Below are 23,558 nucleotides of genomic sequence, written 5' to 3'. Positions count from 1 at the left end.
TTTAACTTTGTTTATATAGTTTATAACCTGTTTCTGATGTAGTTTCGCATTTATCTTGTGTCTTAGAACTATATTGTTGATTTGCCAAGCAGCTCACAACTCATTTTTATAAAGGAAAGAGTGTTCTGTTCTCTTCACATTAATATTTTACATAATTCCAAGGTGACTTTAAACTGGGGACTGTACTACGGTTTAGATGCTTCTTTTTTTCCTTCTTCTCTAGTTTTTCACATGAAAAGAGGCAAATCGGTTTTATGGTGTAGATTTCTCCCAGTAATCCACAAGACAGGGAGCTATAATCAGAATAGTTGGGAGCTGAGAGACAGAGATGTTACCTAACGTAACCTAATGAACAGCAGCAGTATTTGAGGTCCTGTGAAGTGTAAAGGAGATATTAAGAAGGCTGAGTGAAGTGTGGAAGCTTAGAGGGGAGGTAAATGATTAAATAAATAAGTAATTCACCTGACAAGTGTTCTACTTAATGGTATTTGTTCAGTGACAGCCACTATTATTACTTGCTGAGATCTGAAGAATTTTTTCGTAGAGCTTAACACCATGAGATACAAAAGGGATATCTACAAGCATGTAAGGAACACGTTTTGTCCAAAAGAAATCTTACGACTGGTCATTCTCAGCACTGCAGGGTACTGATTTCAAATGAAAATGTCAATTGACAGAGGAGTGCACATCTCTGGTTTCCAGTTTGGTGCAGCAGGATTGGTACAGGAAAGAGATTTGATGTATCAAGATGATGATGAAGAAAGAATGCTTCCTTGGTTAAGTATAGGGCAGGCCAAGAAATCAAAGTTGCACACATAGATTGGGCAATGTTTGGGAGACAGAGGGATTGGAACCATGTACATATGGGAGAAGGAAGTCTTAGCTCACGTCAGTGAGTGTATTTGGCGAGGACAATGGGTGGACATTTGGAAGGCAGTTGCAGGGATCTGGGCTTGTGGTGGAATTGACAAGAATCAGAAGTATCATGGATGTCTTCAGCCTGATGGGCCACAGATAAGTTTATCTTTCTGGGTTGTTCCTCATGGTAAATTAATAGTATTGTTGCTGTTTCTTTCAGGTGAAAATGCAGTGTATAGTACTGCAGTATTAATTTCCATCTGTAATACACTTTCAGCCAGTTAGAACTTAATCTTACTTTGTTAAAATTGACTTTAATCCTAAAGGCATGGGTTTTTTAATGGAAAGTAGAAGAGAAATGTTTTGGGTTTTTTTCCAGAATTAATTTATAATTCAGTTTACCTTAGCTGATAATCTACAGAATTCTATGGTTTTATTTCTATTGAAACAACTATTTTGTTTAAAAGAAAATGAAACAAGAATGAACACTTGTAGTGCATATGTTTGGTGTTGTTTAACTCTTTAACATTTTTCTTAATGTACTAAATCTCTCTACAGTAAGTAATAGATGTACTATTCTTAGGTTTTTATCAGTGATTTCTGTGTAATTTTAAAACTTTTTACATTCATGCTGTAGAGTATTTCATAAGCTAACATTCAGTATTTTGATTGATGTGAATGTGTCTCTTCTACAGTTTGCAGTACTACTCTTTGGGTAGGTCAAGTAGACAAGAAGGCTACACAGCAGGATTTAACGAACTTGTTTGAAGAATTTGGACAAATAGAGTCAATTAATGTAAGTAAGCATGTTGCTATGCTTTTTCAGGAATTATAGACTAGAAACTTAAGCATGCTTATGCCTCTGAATTCCTTGTAGCTGCTTAAATTTGTATTTAGGAGATTTTTTTATCACAGTTTAAAAACTGTGGTCATGGTATTTGCCACCTGGTTTTGATCTACTCTGTTTTGAAGCACTAAAGACAGTACACTTAATGGTAAAAAGCTCCTTCCTAAGCTCTAGCAATTTATGCAGTTTTTACACCAGGGTTTAACCAAAAGGTCATGGTGGTTCTGGTTTAGTGGTGTGTCATGGAGCAGGTATCACTTTTCTTTAGCCTAAGGACACCTGATGTGTATCCACATTGTTCTTGGTTACCTTCCAAACAGAGGATTCCTTAAGTAGAATCCTTTTCAATAAAACATTTAGAAGAAAAGAAATTATACTATGAACGAAAGTTTATTCTAAAATGTGACAGTTAAAAAGATGCTTATAATTGGGAGATACAGTTCTCATTATTTAGAGTAATTTAGAGTTAGGTGTTTAGAGAATTACCTCAGTTGCATATAATTCAGCTTCAAGATACAGGGGTTTTCTCCTAAAATGGCATATCTGCATGAGAGAAATCTGGGTTTTCCTCTTGCTTCAGCAGTTTTAAAATGCTTCTTGTGCAATTTCACTCATTTCAGATCATACTTTTACTGTTTTCTTGTCATGTTAATATATTCAAATATGTAGTTAATAAGGAATACTTTTTGTGGTTTTACAAAATCTTTTAAAAAGTTTCAGAAATTAAAAAAAACAATCCTGTAGACAGACATTTAAACCTAATTTTGTTCTGCAGGAGCTATCAATTAAGGAAAGTAATGTAAAGGCCATAAATGTCCCAATGCCTGTTATATTTCAAAGGCAAACCATATTGTAGATAGTTCATCCTACGCATTCCACAAAGCTGAAGTACCTAGAATAACAATGTATATCTTAATGCAGTTCTTATAAAATATGTTTACAATCTGTCATCTTATCTGTGTTTGTCACATTATTGTGTGCATTTAAACAGTGTAAAAGCACACCAAGATTTTTGACTAAAACTGGTATAAGCAATTGTCATACATAATATGTAAGCTTGCAAAAATTACATGCAATGTCATACAATAAATAAAACATGCTATACATACATACGTACAATAAAACATTAAAAAAATCACCTTCAGGAATGAGAACTCTACCATTCAAAAATGCAATATAATTTTGATCACTATTTTGCTCCTCTGTGAAAGGTTAGTGCTCAGCTCACAGCGAATTTGGAGCTTAAGAAGAGGTAGCAACCTCTGCTTTTCTGAAGTTGTCATAATGTGGCTCCCAGTTTTTGTCTGTTCCATGTTGTTTAAATCTTTCATGTCACTTATAACACACATTCTTCAGCTTGCTGCTGCTTCTTGAAAATGTTGTAACTGAAGTAGCCTGCCATTATCACTCTTAAGTTTTCTTGATGCCCAAACTTGTTAATATGGCCGATTAAGGTAACAATTGTTTACAGTGTAAGCCTTTCCTCCTGTAGTATTAGTATTCAGTTAGTGTAGTTACATAATCTGAAGTACTGATTTTCCTACTTTTTAAGACCACTGCTGTTTTTCCATAGATGATCCCCCCAAGAGGATGTGCTTATGTCTGTATGGTACATAGACAAGATGCATATCGTGCTCTTCAGAAACTTAGCTCTGGGTCTTATAAAATTGGATCTAAAATTATTAAGGTAAGGTGATTTTAATCTAAGGATGCTGTCCATTTGGAATACAGTACAATTTTACTATGGTGGTTTGTCTTTCAGTAGGTGTTCATTCACATGTACAATGTGGAGAAGAAGAGTGAAGCAGTAAGGTGTAAATTGCTTTCTCTCTGTGTAAAATGCAGCTTTTAACAGTCAGTATGAAAGATAGAAAAATGACATTGACTTGATATTTAGGAAACACTTGGACAATCACTTATGTACGTACAGCCTAAGTCCTGTAACTGACCATGTGGGTCACTTAATATTAAATTTTATAGTATTCTCAGAGTTAAGTATTTTATTAAATGTTATGGGGTTTTTTCCTGCCTTCTTGGTGCTTTAGGGGTAAGTCCTTGAAGTACTGTATTTTTAATTTCCCCATATATATGTTAGAATTAATGTAGAACAAATCTAAGCTTTCTGATGTAATTAATCTTACACATACCTGTTGCAGAGGCTAAGTAAACTTCCTGCAGGTTAATTTAAAATCCAAACATTGTTAAAACTTTAATAAATAAACACTGAGGATTGATGTGCAGTGACAGACACTTGAAGGAAATAATCTGAAATATTCTATTCCCAGGTTATATCATTTAACCAGATTATCTGATTGGGTTTTATTTTCAGATTGCTTGGGCTTTGAATAAAGGTGTGAAAACAGAATACAAGCAATTCTGGGATGTGGATCTGGGAGTTTCCTATATTCCATGGGAGAAAGTGAAATTGGATGATTTGGAGGGCTTTGCTGAAGGTGGCATGATTGACCAGGAAACAGTAAATACAGGTACAGGCATTAACAATTCTGATAGTTAGACAATGTGTTTGTTTTGGTAATTGCAAATTCTTAGAAAATTTATTATTTAGGAAATACATACTCTTTTTTTCATTTACATAAATTTTTCTAGCTCTTTGTTTATAATATAAATGGCACTGTAATAATGAAATCTAGACTGTATTTTTAGATTAGTAACTTGTTGATTGTCTTGACAATGAGGAACTGGTGACAGAGGGTAATTAGTTTAGGCCAGTTAATAAAGGTTGGCATATTTTAAGAGTTATGAACTTTTTGTGCACTGGTATGTGAAATATTAATTTGTGTAGAAATTGTTATCTGCTTGTGATTAGGAAAGTGTTATATTCAGGTATAAGATTGAGTTGAAATTAGAACTTGTCCAGATAGGCACACCTTAGCAAAACCTTATGGTATTTTTTCCATAAAGTCAGAGTGACAGAAAAACAAGTACTGGTTGTTTTGTGTACTAAATCAGACCTATTTCTGAAATCCAATTGAACAGCTTGTTAGGTTTATGAAAGATTTACTTGTACTGTATTTCCTTGAAACAGATCTAACACCAAATGACTGGACTATACCGAAAGAAACAGTAGATTAAGACTTTTACAGTAGTGACAGTGTTCTTCAGGTCAAAATACAGTCTTGATATAAGAGAAAATGAGTATAAATGACAAAAATTAAAACGTAGCATTACTGAAATACAGGCACTATGTTACAGTTAAAGTACAAAACTTTTTGAAGAGAGGGCAGATGGAAGAAATGGAGATTGTGGTGAGGTTTATTTACATGAGGATTCTTTCTCATTGTACAGTTGCCAGGTGATAACACATATTGGCTACAGCAGTTTTTAGAAAACAGGAGCGTACTCTATATTGCAAATTGTTAACAGAATGACTGGTGAAAAAATTTGGCATGTTTTGAAAAAACAGTTTGTATACAGGCATAATTAAACGGCATTGCAGGTAGATAAAGATATTTTATGTTCTTTAAAATATGTAATAATAAATAATTGCACTCTGCTCTTTTCATAATAAGTTTGAGGGCTATTTGTAATAAATCTATGTAGATACTAGATTCAAATTTATTGTTTAAGAAGGAAGAGGGTTTTTTAATATTTAAATAAAAATAACACATTAATTATCTTTCTATAATGAAATACATCATTTTTAAAGAGTGGGAAACAGCCAGAAGCTCAGAAGCTGCTAAAGAAAATACTCAAACGACGCAGAGTGCTGCAGTTGATAAGAGTACCGTTATTACAACACAGACAGAAGCTTACACACAACCAGTCACTATGCTGCAGGTTGGTATTGTCTGAGTTTGCAAAAGCCCCACAGAACCAGTGGGCAGACTTTTTATTCAATACAGGTAAACTTTATTGCTGAGTTTAAGGGATAAAATATTTTTTATTTAAGTCCTGCATCCATCAGTGTTCATCTCTGAAATATTTTGAATAGAATCGTTTGCCATCGTTGATCATAATGTTTAATTTCATGCAGTTGCTTAATACAAAAGTTTTTGTATTTATATTATTAGTGTTTTATCTTTCCAAACGTGTATAGACATTTCCAGTTCTTGAACTGACATAAAATTGTATGAATGTTAATATAATTGCATTTACTTGGATTGAATTTTTAGCTTTTTTCTCCTCACGAATACTGTCTTCAGTCTTATTTCAACTGTCTCCTAATGTACACTGTGATCAGTATATATTTAAATATACATGTATATAGTGCATTTATACTGCTTCTAATTACATCATTGTAAATATGATGCACTGTAACAAAATGCATAGCTCAAACAGAAGTTTGAGAAATATTAAGTAATTTTCAGGATTTCATCATGATTATTAGCCTTGTAATTACACACACTAAACTTAATATTTCAGTACTGTTCTTTAATACATAAGTTTTTCTAGTGAAACTAGAATCACTGTTTTCAAAGTGCTCTCAAATTGCTACGCCGTCTACATTTTTCTTCCTTTTCTCTCTTTGCATTTCTGCATTCACCCCTCTGCGATAGGTAAATTTTTACTCTTGAAGAGATAAAGTGTTAAACTGTCTTTTTGGCTATCTGAGAATAAAGATAACATAGGATTCTTCCAGTGTCCTTGTTTGCCTGTGGTGTACCATTTCAGAATGCAATCTAATTCTTCAGAGTGTTTGAAATATATACAAAGCCTTTTGGTACATTTAGTGCTTAATGTGAATTGCAGTTAAATCAGTTTATCCTTTTTAATGTCCTTGAATACTGTTAAGTATTGAAGCTGCTTGTTCTTTTTTCCATGAAAAAAGATTCCAGTAGCTCCAGCTGTGCCTGCTGTTAGCTTGGTTCCACCTGCATTTCCTGTCACAATGTCTGTCCCTCCTCCTGGTTATAGCCCAATTCCTCCTCCACCCTTCCTGAGAGCAAGTTTCAACCCTTCACAGCCACCTCCAGGTAAGTCAGTAAAAACGAAATGCAGTGTGTAATGAGCATAGGTAGTTCATATACATCTGTGTACATCTGAGTTTTCTGTCAGCTACTGGTTACTGTCTGAGCAAGTTGACCTTTGAGTCTTAAATTTCAAACTAGATTAAAATTACTTATCTCTAACTTGGTGTAATTTTTACCAATGTAAATAGGAATACAATGAGAATAGAAATCACAGCTTTTTACCTTTGCTAAAAATTGAACTTTAAAAATGTTTAAAATCAATCTCCTTGCTTTTGAAAAGTTTGAAACTTTTGCTTTTCTTCTTCGGATACTATTGGCAGAAATCACTTAAGGATGCGCCTGCAATCATCTCTAATGAAGATGAGGTTGTTTTTGAACACAACAACCACTGTTGCCTCTTCCTATTAATTCGTCGTTTGCTAGTATTCAGTGGTGCAGCTTTTTGGGATAAATAATGCAGGCAGTCTTTTACTGCACAAGTTTGTTTGCTCTTCATGTAATTATTTGTCATTTTTTTCCGTACAGGTTATATGCCTCCCCCAGTTCCACCTGTTGTCCCGCCACCTGTTGTCCCACCACCTGTTGTCCCACCAGTTGTTCCAACACGTAAGTTTGATTCCTCTAACAATTGTTTGTGTGTGATGAAAAGTTTAATTTGTTTGTATACTCCTTGTTACTTAATCAAAAGCAAGTTAATCCTGTGTAATGGAAAACAGAAACACAGAAGTTGTTGCTCAGCTGGTTTAAGCAGGCATTGAGAAAAAGACTTACAGAGCTTCTAGAGTGAAAAATTATACCTAACATGGAGTTACTGAAAAAGGTTAGGACAAATTGTTAATTATTTGTATGCATACTTCAATATTTGGACCTCTTTAACACATGTAGCTGTTACTGGAGTTATTTGGTCTTAGTCACTGATAATATGTAATAATTTATTTTAGTTTAGCATTCTAACTGTATTCATTTAACATTTAAAGATATGTTAGATTGCTTAGGTTTGCCTGCAGCTCATGATCTCTAGAAAACAAACCCCTAAATATTACATTGCTGATTGAGGATAAGAAATTTATTATCCAAAAATGTACCAGTTAGGGTAATTAATTTCACTTCTTTTGATTTACCTGCCTGACTTCTACCAAACTAAATTTGAAGGCTTCAGTATATGATTACTGTGATACACTTCTGTTATTTCTTTACAGCTTTGGTACAGCCTCCATTACCAATTGCACAAGAGACAATGAAGGATGTTCCTTTTACTAGCCTTGTTCTACCAGTTGGCACAGTTACTAGCAATCTAGCTACTCCAACATTATCTGCTGGAAGTGTTTTTAATCCCCTGCCAATCAACAAACCAGAATCAGATGACAAAGGATCACATCTTACAGACCTTCAGATTTCTTCTAGTGAAAACAATAGATCTGGTAAGAAATGTCTTTATTGTCTGATGTGATCGTGTATAGGAAGCATCACACCCTGAGAGATTTTTGCAAATCATAGTCCATTGCACTAGTAACAACAGAATAGGAAGTTTTGGCCTGCGTAGGGTATCATTCTGTATTTAATTTGGGGAAGTGATGAGAACTATCTTTGTCATCATCTGATCATTGACTTCTAGCAGTTTATGCTCAAATGTGTTTTTCTCACAGTCTCAAGAAGTAAAGCTGAGTCTGGGAACCCATTAGAAAACTTCTTAAAAGTGCATTTTTATTACACGAGTAGCAATGGAAAGAAGCAGGAGAGAGTAGGATTGTGTAACGTCTATAGAATTTGATCAAAGATTTTAATAGTTTCGTGGCATAAATTGGGTGATGGCAATGGGGTTTGTCACTTTTAAGCTGCTGTACAGTCTTTACTATGTAGAGACATTCATTTCTGTGGCATAATGTCCATGTATCATCGATGTGTTTGAAGTAATATATATTCATTATAGAAACTAGAACAGACCTTGTCAGCAGTATCCTCACTGCATGCATTACCTGAACATGGATTAAACTGCATTTTGTTTTGAATGCTGTGTGTTACACTGGTATTTTCTGTTAACTGTTCTTCTTGTTGCTGCATTTTAGTGCAAAGTGATGTCTCAAGTAGCTCTGGACTTGTTGGAGGAGTGCAGCCACCCAGTGTCTCAAGCAATTCTGGGCTTTCTGGAGAAGGGCCACCACCCACTGTCTCAAGTAGCTCTGGACTTGCAGGGGGAGTACAGCCACCCAGTGTTTCAAGCAACTCTGGTCTTGGAGGAGGAGTGCAACCACCAACTGTTTCCAGCAATTCTGGTCTTGCAGGAGGAATGCAGCTACCTGCTGTTTCCAGTAGCTCTTCTCTTGCTGGCGGGATTCAGCCAACTAATGCCTCAAGTAGCTCTGGACTTGTGGCTGGAGTGCCACCACCAAATGTCTCAAGTAGCTCAGGGCTTCTGGCTGGAGTGCATCCACCCAGTGTCTCAAGCAGCCCTGGCCTTCTGACAGGAATGCAGCCACCCAGTGTGTCCAGCAGCTCAGGAGTTCTGGCAGGAGTTCAGCCACCAAATGTTTCAAGCAACTCTGGGCTTCTCATAATGCCGCCACCCAATGTTTCAACTAGTTCTGGACTTATGGGAGTGCCACCACCAAATATTTCAAGTAATTCTGGACTTCTGGCAATGCAGCATCCAGCTGCAGTTCCAAACATGCCTCATTTAAATATCAGTAATCAAAGAATGCCAGGAATGCCTCTTATAGATATCCGTCCAGGCCTAATGCCCCATTCGCCTGGACCAAGGTTTCCATTAATGCAGCCAGGAATGCCACCACAGCGTAGTATTCCTCCTCCCGCAATCCTTGATCCATCTCTTCACCCACCACCACCTCGAGGTCCTTTTCCTCCAGGAGATATTTTTAATCAAACAGAAAGACCTTTTGGAACACCAGGAAGACAAAATATCGATAACATTTCTTCTAATCCAGAGAAAAGACTACTACCACTTGGAGGTGATAACATTCAACAGGAGGGAGACAGAGATTATCGCTTTCCTCCAGTGGAAAACCGAGATAATCTTAACAGACCATCTCCGGTGGATGTCAGAGATTCTGTTGGACGACCACCAGTTGATCCAAGAGAGGGTATAGGAAGGCCTCCAGTAGACGGAAGAGAGCACTTTGCAAGACCACATATAGACATGAGAGAAAATTTTGGAAGACCAGGTATAGATAACCTTGGCCGAAGAGAGCATTTTGGTTTCAATTCAGACAAGCACTGGGGACAGAGAGGAGATTATGATGAAAGAGAGCACCATGCCTTCCCTATTTATGGTGGCCCTAAAGGCTTCCATGAAGACAGAGAGAGGTTTCGGCATGTGAACTATAGGTTTGATAGTAGAAGTGGTCCCAGTTGGAATAGAGGATTTGAACAAGATGCTCACAGAGATTTTGATGACCGCAGAAGACCCTGGGAAAGACAGAGGGATAGGGATGACAGAGATTTTAATTTTTGCAGAGAAATTAATGGGAACAGGTTTGGAAGAGACAGAATGTCAAACAACTGGATCCCGCCTCCACATCCACGGGTGTTTGAGTATTTTGATGGGGCCACTTCTCAACGCAAAGCTGATGATATGCCTCAGGTAAATGGTGAAAATACAGAGACAGAAAGTCAGCCACCAACTGCACAGGTGCAGGATGATCCAGAACTTTATGAAAAACTGTCATCTTCCGTCGAGATAAACAAAGAGAAGAGTGACACAGAAGCTGATATAGAGAGTGAACCAGTGGTAGAAAGCACAGAAACTGAGGGGACATAATCATCACTCAGTAGGTAAAAGATACCTTTTGTAAAGTTGTCATCTCTCTGTAATAGATAAATGGCTGACTGGACCGTAGCAGTTCTCTTTTGTCTGCCAGAATTAAGTTAATCTGATGTTCATGTTCATCTTTCACTTAAATAACTGTACAACTGACTTGTATAGAACACTGTTCTTAATTTGAACATGGTAGGTAAACGTTTTTTTTTGCTTTTGGTTTTTTTTGGGTTTTTTTTCCTTTTTTAAAATTTTATTTTATTTCTTTGGTAAAGCATAAACTTGCCCCCAGTTGCTTTTAATTTCACAATGATAAATTAACAGCTTGTCAAACAAAGACTTCCTATGGAAGAAAATGGAATTTTTAGATACTACCCTTAGTTTGGCTATCGAAATTGTTATACTTGAAAACAGGTGCTGGTGTATCTTGTCCGTGTTTTTAGGCTGCTGCAGAATTTTAAAGTATAGATAAAGCTGTGATATTTTATGTTCCTACAATTTGGCAGAAAAAAAAATGGCCCATGTTACTTAAGGAGCATAACACAGAGATTAAAAGTGGTTTTGTAAAATCTACACTATAGTCTCTGTTTTCTCTAAAGTAAGTGTTTGTGATTTGTTCCTCGTACTGCAGTGGGTTTAAAAAATGAAAAAGTACATTTTAATGTTGGGTGCATTTTGTTTTTAGATGCCAATAAAGCATATTTGTTTGATAACAGTGTTTTAGGTATTGTATTTTTTTAAAAAACCTGCAAGCTCTAAAAACTTGGAATCAGCTATGATATGTGCTTAGCCAGTTGTTGCAAAAGGTTTATATTACTTTTGTAAAACCAGTGCAACAGTTACATGTGCAAGAAGCATACGGTTTTTACATCAAAGATCATGCAGTCCTATTAGTTTATGTAAATAACATGTATGTAAATATCTGTGTAAACTGTTTGTAGATACCACTTTTTTCTGTGCGTGCCTGTGTATGTGCAAGCACTCACAGAATGTTGTAGGCAATTCAATAAAATTGAAATGAAACTAGGTTGTGAAAATTTGCTTTTCACCTTCTTTAGGTAGTAAGATAAAACTTACTTCACTGCAGTACTGTCAAGTTTGTATTTATCTGCTCATGCTCATTGTTACAATGTTCTTACTACTTCTAGAAGGTGGAACATATATACTGTAAGAATATGCAGTAGGATTCTAGCTTACTTTTTAAAATGCAGATATGCATGAAGCCAAAACTTAAGCGAATATTTGCATTTTCTTATTTTGTAATATATTTGGTGTTCTGGATAGATAGTGTTAGTGTTTGAGTACTTTGTGGTTAATTGATTTTAATGACTCAAAGTTCAGAAATGTTGCATGAAAAGTAAAAAGCTGTTGTTGGTCTAAAAGCCCTACATGTTTTTAACAGAATAAGAGTTGGGGGGTTGTGCTTTGATGGAATAACATTGAAGTTGAGCCTCTTTTTAAATTGTTGAGATGAATTGGCTGCTTAGGTAAATTAGTAGTGCTATTCTCTCCTGTTTCACCTACTTTGCTGCTTGTGTATCCTTTCAATTGGTGAAATATTAAGCTGTAGGATGATGTCAGATTTTCAGTTTGTTCCATTCAAGTGCATTTCACCAACTTCTTTCAAAATAAGTTTTGTTAAAATTCTGTGTCTGAAAGCATCCTTTCACTTAGTTTTAAGAAAGTTGTTTTTCTCTTGCATAATAAGTAATAAGGGTAGATTCTGTTACATGAATGCCCCTTTGGTAAAAGAAATACTTTTAGCTCAGATTAGAATTTTGATCTTTAACATTAAAGCATTAACATGCAAGTTTTATTTCCCCTTCTGCTTCCCTCAAAGGGGTGAAAGTATGAAAACATCACATGAGTGTAAAGCATTAGCATGCCTTTGAACCTAGAAGCAAGTTACACGTGTGTGTTGTCCTCTTCCTCTGGAAGGTGGGGTATTTTTTCATGCTGTGTCATGGTTCAATTTTTCAGTTCCAGGGACTTTTATTCTGAGTAGTAAACAGCTTAATGAAGGTAGCCCTTGGAAAGAGCAGACTTGAATGAATTACTATCTATTGTGCAAGTAGTAGTCATTAGGTATGCATTAAATAACTACTGCTTTGTAATGGACCTTGCTGATGTGTTTATTACCAGAACGTGTCTTGGGAGTTGAGATGAACAATGTTTAAGGTAAATGTATTGTCATGGGCAGTCTCTGGCTCGAAGAACTTGACCGATGCTGCTGCATCACCTACTTGTAGTGTTCTGGTCAGGCAGATTTGATTGTGTGAGAGTCCAAAAGCACAAAATAGCTCTAAGGATATTTTATGAACTTAATGGGTTTTATTTCATTTTAATATGTTCAGTTTGAAAGGGCTTCAGTCATAGACCACAGAAATAAATACTTAAACACATATTGGCAGTAGCTTTACTTTTTAAGCACTTTGTTTAAAGCCTCCTGGAAACTAGAAGTTAATTTGTTGTTCTTCTAAACTGGGACTGGCAGTGTGCCAAGTTGCTCATAGTATGAAGATTTAGGTAAATTACCAGGTGAGAGTTGCTTAAACAATTTGGTTGGTAGTGTTATAGAACAATGTATTTAATGAATCTATGATCTTTGTTAATATCTTTCAAACATGAATAAATTGGCTACTGTACATATGTGTTACACCATCAATTTCTAAACACTGTCTTTTTGTAGAATAAAAGTTTGTTGTACAGTCTTCAGTTGCATCATGTTTACAGCTAGAACTATTCTATGTCTTATTTAATTAATGTAGCATGCAGACATGTATTACCAAAAATAGCCATATTTAGAAATTTGAAGGGACTTTATATTAGCAAAACAGTCTGGTTTCTTTTTCTTGCCAGTAGGAAATTTTAAATGTTTCAGAGCTGGAGTGAAGACTTTCCTTTTTTATTGTAGATTATGCCATCATAACCCAATGTGTGCACTCAAAAGAACTGTCCTGACACCCAGACCAATTCTTTGATGTGATTCATGGAAGTGACTTTTAATTTCTGCTTTTGCAAAGGAGAGAGTGAAATTGGGACAGAAAGAAGATGGGGCACAGGCATTGGGGTAGCAGTTGTGGCTTATGGCTGTTTAAAGCTTGCTGTAGTGATGAAAGGTGGTGGGTTCTAGCAACTGAAGAAGCTGATGTATGATTCACATAAGTAACAGATATATTGAAAAATATTTCAGGTAGCTTTGCAAGCAACACAACGTATTTAGGCACATACATTTATTTGAAAACTTTATGCATCAGTAAGTTGTTAGATGTATTTACCTTTTTAAACAGGCTGTGGTTCTTTCACTAGTGCACTTGAGTAGAACTCTCCATCCATAAAGAGGAAATGTAGCCTTCGTTTGCTATAAGGACATGATTTCTTTGCTGAAGCTTTTTTCTGTGAAATACTGGTACGCTTTCTTTTTATATGCGGTACTTCCTTTCATTACAGACTCGGGAATATATTCTGTTAGATTCCTTTGCTTCCGTAGAGCTCTGTACCATACTTAGACCCACTTCAGTGATTTAAATGACTTTTTGAAATTAAGGAACTTTTAGCCTGAGTAAGTCAAGATGGGAGTACTGTAATCAAGCCTGTAGTGTGGCATGCACAGGCATTACTTAAGCACAGTTGGAAAATTATAAAATGAACTTATGTGTAGAAGGTATTTATAAGATAAGCCAGTTGATTGCAGAAGTCTCTGAATATACAGTTGGAGTAGTTTTGACCATGTGCAAGGGTATTTTCTGCTGGTCAAACTGAAAGTACTCTTGACTTTTTCCCCTACCTCACTGGGTAATTTGCTTTTAAACTGATAGAAATGGATCCTAAATTTCATTCTCTGTCTCTTCAGTAATGTCTTTAAAAATAATATAAGGGTGACGTTTTTGTTGCTTGATAATGAGAGCTGAACAGTCAGAATCATCAGGTGGTTTGGGTTGAAAGGGACCTTCAAGATCAGTTCCAACGCCCATGCCAGCACGTTCCACTAGACCAAGTTGTTCAAAACCACATCCAGCCTGGCCTTGAATACTTCCAGAATTGGGGCATCCATAACTTCTCTGGGCAGCCTGGTCCAGTGCCTCACCACCCTCACAGTAAAGAATTTCTATCTAATCTAAGTCTGCTGCACATCAGTTTAAAGCCATTGCCCCTTCTTCTATCACTACATGCTCTTGTAAAAAGTCATACTCCAGCTTTATAATTTTGAAGCCTATTAAGAATATCAGGAGTCATCAAGAGTAACTGGGACAAATTTTTGTTACTAATTCATGTTATTAAAGAATCTTTCTTGCCCTTTTTTGTTGTTGTTGTTTCAGGTTATTAAAGGATCTTTCTTTCCCTGTTGTGATGTATACTGCTGATTCTTTTGAATTTTGCAGTAACCACATTTTCCTTTCAAGTATTGAGCTTCCACAAGTAGGCATGCAGTGTGAAGCCATTTACTGGTATAGATGAGAGATTGTTTTAAAAGGCATAAAGGCAGAAAGTTTTTTGATTTGAAGCTGCTTATTTGAACAAGAATGGCAAAAGCATCTTTCCTTAATTGTTACTAGTCTTATGTTTTTCCTTGTAGGGTTGTCATAAAGATGATGTTCACTCCACTTATTTGGTACGAGTTCTTTGGGTGCACCATAAACATAATTCAATTAGTATACGTACATGATATTTCATAGTCAAGAAAAGTCAAGTAGACCTACTAAAAAGAAAATTCATGACATCTCTCTGAATAATAACTTCCATATAGGATCTGAAAAGTGATTCTTGTCAGTGATGAGAGTCTGTTAATAGGGTTTTCATTGAAGTTGGTAAGCTGTAAAATTGTATTTGCCATTATTCTTTTATTCCTATCTTGAACAAACTTGATGAAAAAGGGTTGTCTCATGGGATATCCTACTCTTGGTATCTTTTAGATGCTCTGCTACCAAAGATTAGAGAGGAGGCAGTTCTAGCAGTCTAAGCACTCTTAAAAATCAAGAGGTTGTTAAGATATATTGTACAGTTGCAGATGAATGTGTTTTCTCTCTCAAAGAATTTAAGATGCACACTTCAGCACTTGCATAGTAACAGTGATAATAGTTGTGTCACTGGTTTACTAATCTTATTCTGTACTCTCTCATTTTTCTTATAAAGTTAAGTCATTAATGCTAATTTTAAATTTTCTTATCTAATGAAATCATACTAAAGCCCTTAGACGAGGGACTATTTTTGTGCTTTGCAAAAAACTAATATGGTCAGAGAGCATTTTAACTTGTAAATAGGCTAGTTGAAGATTTTTTTCCTCCCTGATTTAATGTTTTAATGCTGCAAAATTCCTCTTGAATGATTTTCTCTATGCACATCTGTGTCATAATGGATATGTGTTCCCATTAGCATGTGTCAAGGTTTCTGTTGAAATGCAGAAAGCAGATTCTTTAAGGCAGATGACTTGATGTGTTTCTCAAACACTTCACAGGTAACTTCACAGCCATATTGATTCATACACTAGAACATTGTAATTGTGTGCAAGCCAGTGCATGAAATCCTTACTAGGTGAATAGGTGAAGAGTGTTAAATGGATATAGAATTGTTAACTCAGATGTAGGGTTGGTAGGATTCGCCTAAGCCATGGTTGCAGGGACTTTGGATCTGAATGTCACTTCCACACTAAATAGAGATTGTATTGTAAGTAATGTAGTTTTTCTTGGTAACACCAGGAATTAAGTAGAAATAATCTCACTGTATAAAGTCCTTTCTAAAAATCTATTCACCTTCATCTAGTCAAAGGAAGCTCTGTCACTGCCACTTCAGTTGATCAAGGGAAAAAATACTTTGTATTTGTGCTGTTTCTGAGGTGATCAAATCTCATTCAGCAATGCAGTGTAATGCAGTTTTTAAGTGTGCCTTGTTCTTCCTTTTGAAAAGGACCACCCATTTCAAACTTCAGACAAAAATATAGAGAAAATCAATAAATTTTTGTCTGTAGAATTTGAAATGTAATTTTGGGTTCTGTGATTTTCTTCCAGAAAATCTTTGTAATTTCAGTAGTGTAAATACATAAATACTAAGTGTACACTTAATTATAAAAATGTTTACTGAAGGTTGTAGTAGTTTGTCCTGTTCCTTTTCATTTCTTTTTCACATGCTTGTATTACATTATTTTGTCAGGCAGTTCTGTCACAGAATTTCACTTACAGGAAGTTAGAAATCTCTTTGAATTATGTCATTCTGTTACATCACTGAGATGTTTAAATCTAGGACACCCCTAAGACTTTATCTTGAATCTCACGTATTTTTTGTACAATATGACTATCAATGTAGGTAATTAACTGTTGAGGACCCTAGTGGTAAAGCTGTCTGTGATTAAAAGTAAAATACTGAAAACAAATTTAAATGATTGCTGATTGTTTTGGAACTTTGCTATTTATTAAAAGCAAAACAATGGCATCTCTCAAATTCCATGTTGATTTAGAAACACCATATTAAAACTATGAACTTGGAGGGTTGAATTTCTATGAATTGATAAAATGAGTGAGGCACCCATTATTTTTGTTAGAATGTAAAACTTTGAAGTGATTAGGATAAATGTTATTTCTACAAAATATTGAAGTGCAGTTCTTAAGTTTTGTGTGCATACTGCCTGTAGTTTCTGTGTGTACACTTCATACATGCTTTGTTCCTGCAGTAATCATTTCATGATCAGGAGCACTGTGGAAAATGGGAAAGTGGCATGAAATAGCATATTCTAGCAGACACCAAAAATACTGTACAGACTGGATCTATGTGTAAACCAGTGGATAGATAATGTTTTTTTCAGCTGCAATAGCTTGTTAGCCTAATTTGAAATGAGGAAAAAATACAGTTAGAAAGCATGAATAACCCCTTCTCTTTTTTTAGATTCAATAGAACTTAATGCATGCATTCTGATTAAATATTTACTAATTAACAAGCAAGCAAGCATCCAAAGATTTTAAGTACTCCTGAGCATTTTTCTTAGTATTGCTCATACCTCAGTTAAAAATGAATACCCCCTCACCCTGTCCAAACAACAGAAATAAACCCCACAAAACTCAGGTAGGTGTAAATATTTGTAAGCTTACAAGGTTCTTGGAGGTACAACTTGACACAGATGTTAATATACCTGTTTGGGTTTCTTTAAGTAGTAAATACTTTAGAACCCAGCCAAAACCATGATGAAGAGCTGTCTCACTTGCAGGGAATGTGCTAAACTGAGGTGTTAGTGTAAAATCCAAAATTATTTTGTTCCTTGTTTGTTATCTCCCAGTCCAAATACTGCCCTTGTTTGGGGTTCCACTCTGAATGCTGATTAGAGGATGTTCTGATTAGTGCCTGTGTAACTTGTTCAATAAGTAGTGCATTCAATGTATTGCATCACTATAATACAGATGCTAGTGAGAAGCTGGGAGTGATGCTGTTTGGGGCAAAACCATTGCAGAAGCAAAAGGGGAGATTACCCAATCGTGTGAATCACCAATCTCAAACATCACTATTGAGGAATGTCTACTTAGTACAGAGATAATGACTGATTACTTTTAAGTATCTCGGTAGCTAAAAGGGTGGATGTCACAATAGTATCCCAGTTTGACAAGTGCTGGCTGCAGTATCACTTGCTTTCTGCTATCTGCAGAAAGTACCATTTTCTTGATTAAAGTTATTACATTCTTTCATGTTATTGCTAGAGAATTTAAAATAATGCTGCTTTAGTCTAAACCAGTATCACAGCCTCACTTGTTTGCCCATGGGACGTGACTGTTTCATTAGGTCCAGGATTTCAAACTCTTGTCTTGGATATCTCAGTTTCTTCTTTAGAAGAGCAGGTGATAGAAGATTATATGGTTCTATTTTCCTTGATTTTTCTACTGCTTTTAGCCCAAAGCCTTCTTGGGTATAACTTTTTTTCCTTTCAAATTCTCTTCCCTATGCAAGTATTTATGAGCAGGCAGCCCTTACAAAGATTTTACTGGTATTGTAAGAGTATGATGAAATAGATTGTATGAAATGTCTGAAAAAAATTGCAAGCACTATACTTGTCTAGTCGTGTGCTAGGTAATTCATAGAGTGAAAGAAAGCGAGCAAATTAAAGCTACTTAAATGCATTGGTCTTACCTTCTGGCTCTCCCAAAACAATTGTACTTTCTAAGTAGATCTTTTCACTGTAGCATGTAGAGCAGCCCTTTGATACATGGTCACTGTTCTTTGTTCAAAATCCATGATGTCCTCTAGCTTTCTTTTCTTCATCTGCATACTCCTTTTTTGAAAGCTTATATTTTATTTAAATAGCATTTTTTTTTTTCAAAGGATTTTAAAAAAATGAATGCACTAGGTTAATAAAGTTTTCTGATTTCATTTTAGAATGTGCTGCCTAACTCTCCTCAATAAATTTCCTTCTCCATGAAAAGTTCTTATATTTCTGTATTAACCAGAATAGAAGTATTGAATGACATGTAAAAAAAAAAAGAGAGAGAAATAAAATTTTTTTCAAAATTACATATATTTGTCATGATAGTCTGGTTCTAGCATGTTCAAGAATGTAACTAAAATGGCATTTTTCACACATCCTGGCAGATTATCCTGTCTCTAATATGCAACTGGAAAAGTTGTGCACAAGCTAGGGCAGCCTCAGAAGCTCATGCAACTTGTACATAGTAGTGAATACCAAAGTCTTGATTTTTCCTTCTCCATTCTTAACCTTGTCACCAAATACTCTAATTTTTCTTATTCTGAGTGAAGAAATTTAACCAACCAACAAATTGTCTGAAAGCCATGAAGAATTTCACTTTTCCCAACTTGAAGAATTAATTTGTTCTAAGGATCTCTAAAGCAATTTTTAAAATATTTCTAGCATTTTTAGGAATAAAGTCTGCAAAGAACTGGAAAGGTTTTAATTCATGGTCTGTTTTACCATCTGATTGGTGTTTTTTAAAAAAACAGCTGTTTGAAAATTACGTTTTCTTAGTGGCCCTTCTCAAGAAATTTCATCATTGTTCTTTTGTCTCACTTTTTTTTTTTTTTTTCAAAACTGGGACCTATTAAGTGTCTTAGAATGCAGCTTTGAAATGGCACATCCTGTTTTACAGTAACAGTCTAGCGTTGACTTGAGCGACATAGCCCAAAACACGCAATACATTAAAATTTATTATTGTGGAACTATCAGTGTATGTTTATATAGCTATTTTACAGAAGCTTATGGAAAGCTTAGCTAGAGAATTTACAGGTTACACTATGAAGGGAAACACAGACTTCAGTATTCACTCTTCTTTTGCTGTACATATCACACTTAAGGTGTTCCCGCAGCTGACACGTACTTGTTTTGTCTTCCACCTTTGCTGTGTCAAAGGAGTCGGAGTTAGATATGGGGGTGTTCACATACAGATTTAAGTGCACATCATTTCTGAAAATCAGTTGAGTATTTAAAAATCTAAATATTAAGTTGGGGTTCTAAATTTAGCTTGCTCTGAAACATTTGGTTGGTTACACCAGGTTTTTTTTCCACTATTTGGTGTCTAATTTTTTTTAAAGTAAAGGAAAACAAAATGTTGTTGCATATTTAAGAAAGGTTCAGTCTTGTTCGTGGTTGATCTTGTTATGAGAGAATACCAGGTTCCCAGTCTTATACTACAGAAAATGATGTGCTGGTGAACTGTGACGGGCAAAACCTTAAGCACCCTGACACTTGGCTGGGAAAAACACTGACCACAACCTTTCATCTCAGGGTGGGAGGTAGCACAGGGAGTGCAAATACATCCAGGCAAACTGCTGTGTCTTGCCAGGTGCACAGGCAGGCACCTTGAGAGTGGGATAGTATTGAGCCGTATAGACACAAGGCTCATCCAGGGCTCAAGATTGTCTTTTCTACCTGAGCCACAATAGTGATATTACTACAGCAGGCTGCAAAATAGTCTTTTTATACTGAACTTTGTCACATGGTTAATATTTATAAGTAGGAGAAGTATTTAAAGTTGGTATGTTTTTCAGTATAGTTACTGCCAAATCAGATTTGTGAACCAGGTGCTCTACTTGGAGGGAACCCAGTTACAAGCAAGAAAGACGTAAGATGATAAAACCACTGTGGGTGCTTTTTTGGATTGTTCTGGAACAGAATTGTATCTGAAGATACTATAGGCAGGTGGTTCCTACTTCAAGGTCTCACTTGCTGGGAAAAGGCCAAAAGTTAATCCTGAGCCTTTTCATGGTTCTGACTTTCCAAAATACTATCAGTAGGTTGATACCTCAAATTCACCTTATATCTGCATTTGTTTTCCCATTCCTCATGTAGTCTTGACCATGCTAGGAAACAGCCAGCACAAACGTGCTACATCTCATTGTCATCACTGTTCCTAACAAGGATGTTCTTGGGTCTCCTGCGGTGCTCTTTTGAATCCTTCAGGTGTCACTGTTACCCATTTCTAAAGACATTGAAATAGGAAATTTAGTGTGTTTTTTTTAGGCACAAACCTCTACTGGAGTGATTAAATACTTCCCCAATTTTTATTTTCACCCTGATTTCTTTCCTTTGGCAAAAGCTCTTCACAGTGAGTGTTTCAAAGCTGGTTATTATATCATGGTTTCCAGTCTGAAAGTGAAGTTTTGATGGGTTTTGAAGGAACAGTTTCTATGTACTCTTACTATTCCTCTATACTTTTCCTGCCTACATAGAGCGGTGGTGTCTAGGCTGCCACTGCGGTCTACTTTGTCACCTTCTTAAGAAAGTCCAGTGTGTCCCCAAAACATACTGGCACTTTCTGCAAAGAGCACCTTCTCAGGTTGTGTGCAGTGGGAGGAGCATGCAAAAAGAATAAGCCTGCCTTTCCAGGACACTTTATTCAGTTTTTGAGCACTTCTTTGCAGCAAACCTCTGGATTTAGGAAGATGAGAATAGCAGCTGGATGAGGTGATCACCTTGTTAATTATCATCTGTACTGGTGCTCAGGGAGCTGACATGAATTGCAAGGTCAGCAGGTGGTTGTGCCTTTTGTGAAGGATGGCCACTTCTGACATGTTTGTTCTGAACACTTGAAATACCAAGCAAAGCCCTAAACTCCACTGGCACCTGTGCAGTACAGGAATTGCTTGGTCTCGTCTGTGACATGTAGCAAACGCTCCCTTTCACATGTGCCTTTTTCTGTCGTTTCTTTGAAAACAACACTATGGCTTTTCCACTATTTCATTCTCTCCTGCATAAAAGAGAGCTTGATGAATGCAAAAATGGTGGGAGGAGTTCATATCCCCTGCTTATGAATATGGTGAGGATGGTATGCTGTGCATCAGAGTGCCATTAATTTTATTGGTTTTATTGGTGAAAAATTTAACAAATATTTCTTGGATCATGGTATTTCTGTAAATGAACACGTATTTTCTGTCTGTATAAACTGCAGAATAAGAAATTTGATATTTTTTTAAATCATTAATATTTTATCTTTATTCTTTGTATCCTGTGTACCTGTACATTGATTCTGTGTACAGTGTGCTCTTTGAAAAAATACATTAGTACTTTATTAACTTTCTTCTCTCAAAAAATATGTTTTCTGCATTTATTTCCATCTGAATGTATCACAACCTAATGGACTTAGAGGAGGATGCAAAAATGAGCAGCCAGACGACAGGACAGGAACTGGGAAATCTGTTCTAGTGGGACTGAGTGAATTGTGGGCAAGAAAAGGAGAGATCTTTGAACCTCAATCACCTTACCTGTGGTTATTGATGTAATATTTTATTCTGCATTCTAAAACAATGAACAATTTTGTAACCAAAACCATAGGAAGTAGCAAGTTGTCAAATGTCAGAGTATTGTAGGATTTTTCTTTTGAGAGAACCTCTTTTTGTGAAAATTAAAATTAAACACTGTAGCAACTCCTCTCACACAGGTGCAAATGTTGCATGATTTGAAAAATTTTCTAAGCACTTGCTGATTTTGTTACTGATGCAGCAAAGCTGAGATTTGATATTCTTTTCTTTAGTGGTTTAGTACTGATTGAAAATGTTTTTTAAAGTGGCTGCAATGCCCAAAGGGAGAGTACTGTGGTTTTAAAGAACTGTGAAACTGAAGGATTTGTGAGGCATATTAAGTGAATTTACTGGGATTTATATATGTTTTCATTTGGTTATAATGTAGAATTGGTACCTAACTAGCTGGCTGCTGCTGAGGGTAACACTATTATACTTTGGTATTTTGTTTTGCTTTTGGTTTTGGTAATTTTAAACATGAGTTTTGCTTGGTTTTGTTGTCAGTTTTGCAGACCATGAAGGGTCACATGTAACCCTGTCAACAGTCAGGAGGAGTCTTGTAAACTAAGGAGTAATTATTGCTAGCCATGATGTTTATAAGAGTTATGTTAGAGGGAAAAAAAAGTGATTTTGAAAGCAAGAAATGCTGAATGCTTTGTTTATGAGATTAGGGTGTCATTCTTGGTTTGATAGAAGCTACAAGGAGAAACAGCTGAGATGGCTGCTAGGAGAATACTTGACTTACTTTTTAAAGGGAAAAAAAAAATCACTGACCAGTTTCTTTGCTAAAATCTCTATGTTTAGTCTATTTGACTTGTTCTTTTGAAAACGAACACAAAACTGAGATCTAACCAAATGCTTTAAAGTATTTTTGAAAACTGCAAGCAGACTTAAGTAACTATTAAGAAGTTCGGTAGAAACCTAGCAGCAGTAATTTGCAACCTGCAATGAATACCTTTGAGCAAGGGACACTACCCAATAATAAATTTTCTTTTTGTAGTTTGAAATCTAAAAAGGTATTTATTTCTTTTAACTTTTGAAAGAAATTTCAATACCTCTTTTTTAAATCTTGCTTGTAGTTATGATGCTTTTTCTTCCCTGGATTTTGCTTGCACTTCATTAAATATGTTTCCCAAGCCTGGTGACTTGCTGCTGTGAAACCAGCAGAGGGTGCCCAGGACATGTGTAGCCGTGGCTGTTTGTTCCAAGCCCACTGTGGTGCAGCTCTATGGAAACCAGAGAGCTGCTGCATTAAGCCTTGTACAGGTGAGGTGCTTTATATCTTCAATACAATTCTCAGAATAATTCGCTCTTTTGCCTCAGTACACTGCTTTCCTTACAATTCCTGTGTTTACATGCACACTGGGGATAGTTTTCACCCTCTGTTGTACACTAGTTGGATTTTATATTTCAGTTTTTTCATGTT

General features: G+C 35.9%; 1 protein-coding gene across 3 annotated transcripts in view; it reads left to right on the top strand.

Moving 5' to 3' along the window:
• Nucleotides 1-23,558, top strand: part of SCAF8 (SR-related CTD associated factor 8) — a 153,882-nt gene that overhangs the window by 42,169 nt on the left and 88,155 nt on the right. For 2 of the 3 annotated variants that reach the window (XM_039568858.1, XM_039568857.1), the window contains exons 13-20: nt 1,554-1,654; nt 3,279-3,392; nt 4,035-4,191; nt 5,373-5,503; nt 6,495-6,639; nt 7,162-7,242; nt 7,836-8,057; nt 8,703-10,425. In XM_039568858.1, the coding sequence (XP_039424792.1) occupies nt 1,554-1,654; nt 3,279-3,392; nt 4,035-4,191; nt 5,373-5,503; nt 6,495-6,639; nt 7,162-7,242; nt 7,836-8,057; nt 8,703-10,411 (2,660 nt within the window). In that variant the 3' untranslated portion in view covers nt 10,412-10,425. Of the gene's footprint in view, nt 1-1,553; nt 1,655-3,278; nt 3,393-4,034; nt 4,192-5,372; nt 5,504-6,494; nt 6,640-7,161; nt 7,243-7,835; nt 8,058-8,702; nt 18,896-23,558 lie in introns of those variants that run through there. The other variant, XM_039568856.1, reaches the window with a different exon arrangement.

This window comes from Corvus cornix, chromosome 3 (genome assembly GCF_000738735.6).
Source record: "Corvus cornix cornix isolate S_Up_H32 chromosome 3, ASM73873v5, whole genome shotgun sequence".
NCBI classification, from domain to species: Eukaryota; Metazoa; Chordata; class Aves; order Passeriformes; family Corvidae; genus Corvus; species Corvus cornix.
The sequence above is the reverse complement of the archived record's forward strand: the minus strand, read 5'-3'. Positions and strand labels throughout refer to the sequence as shown.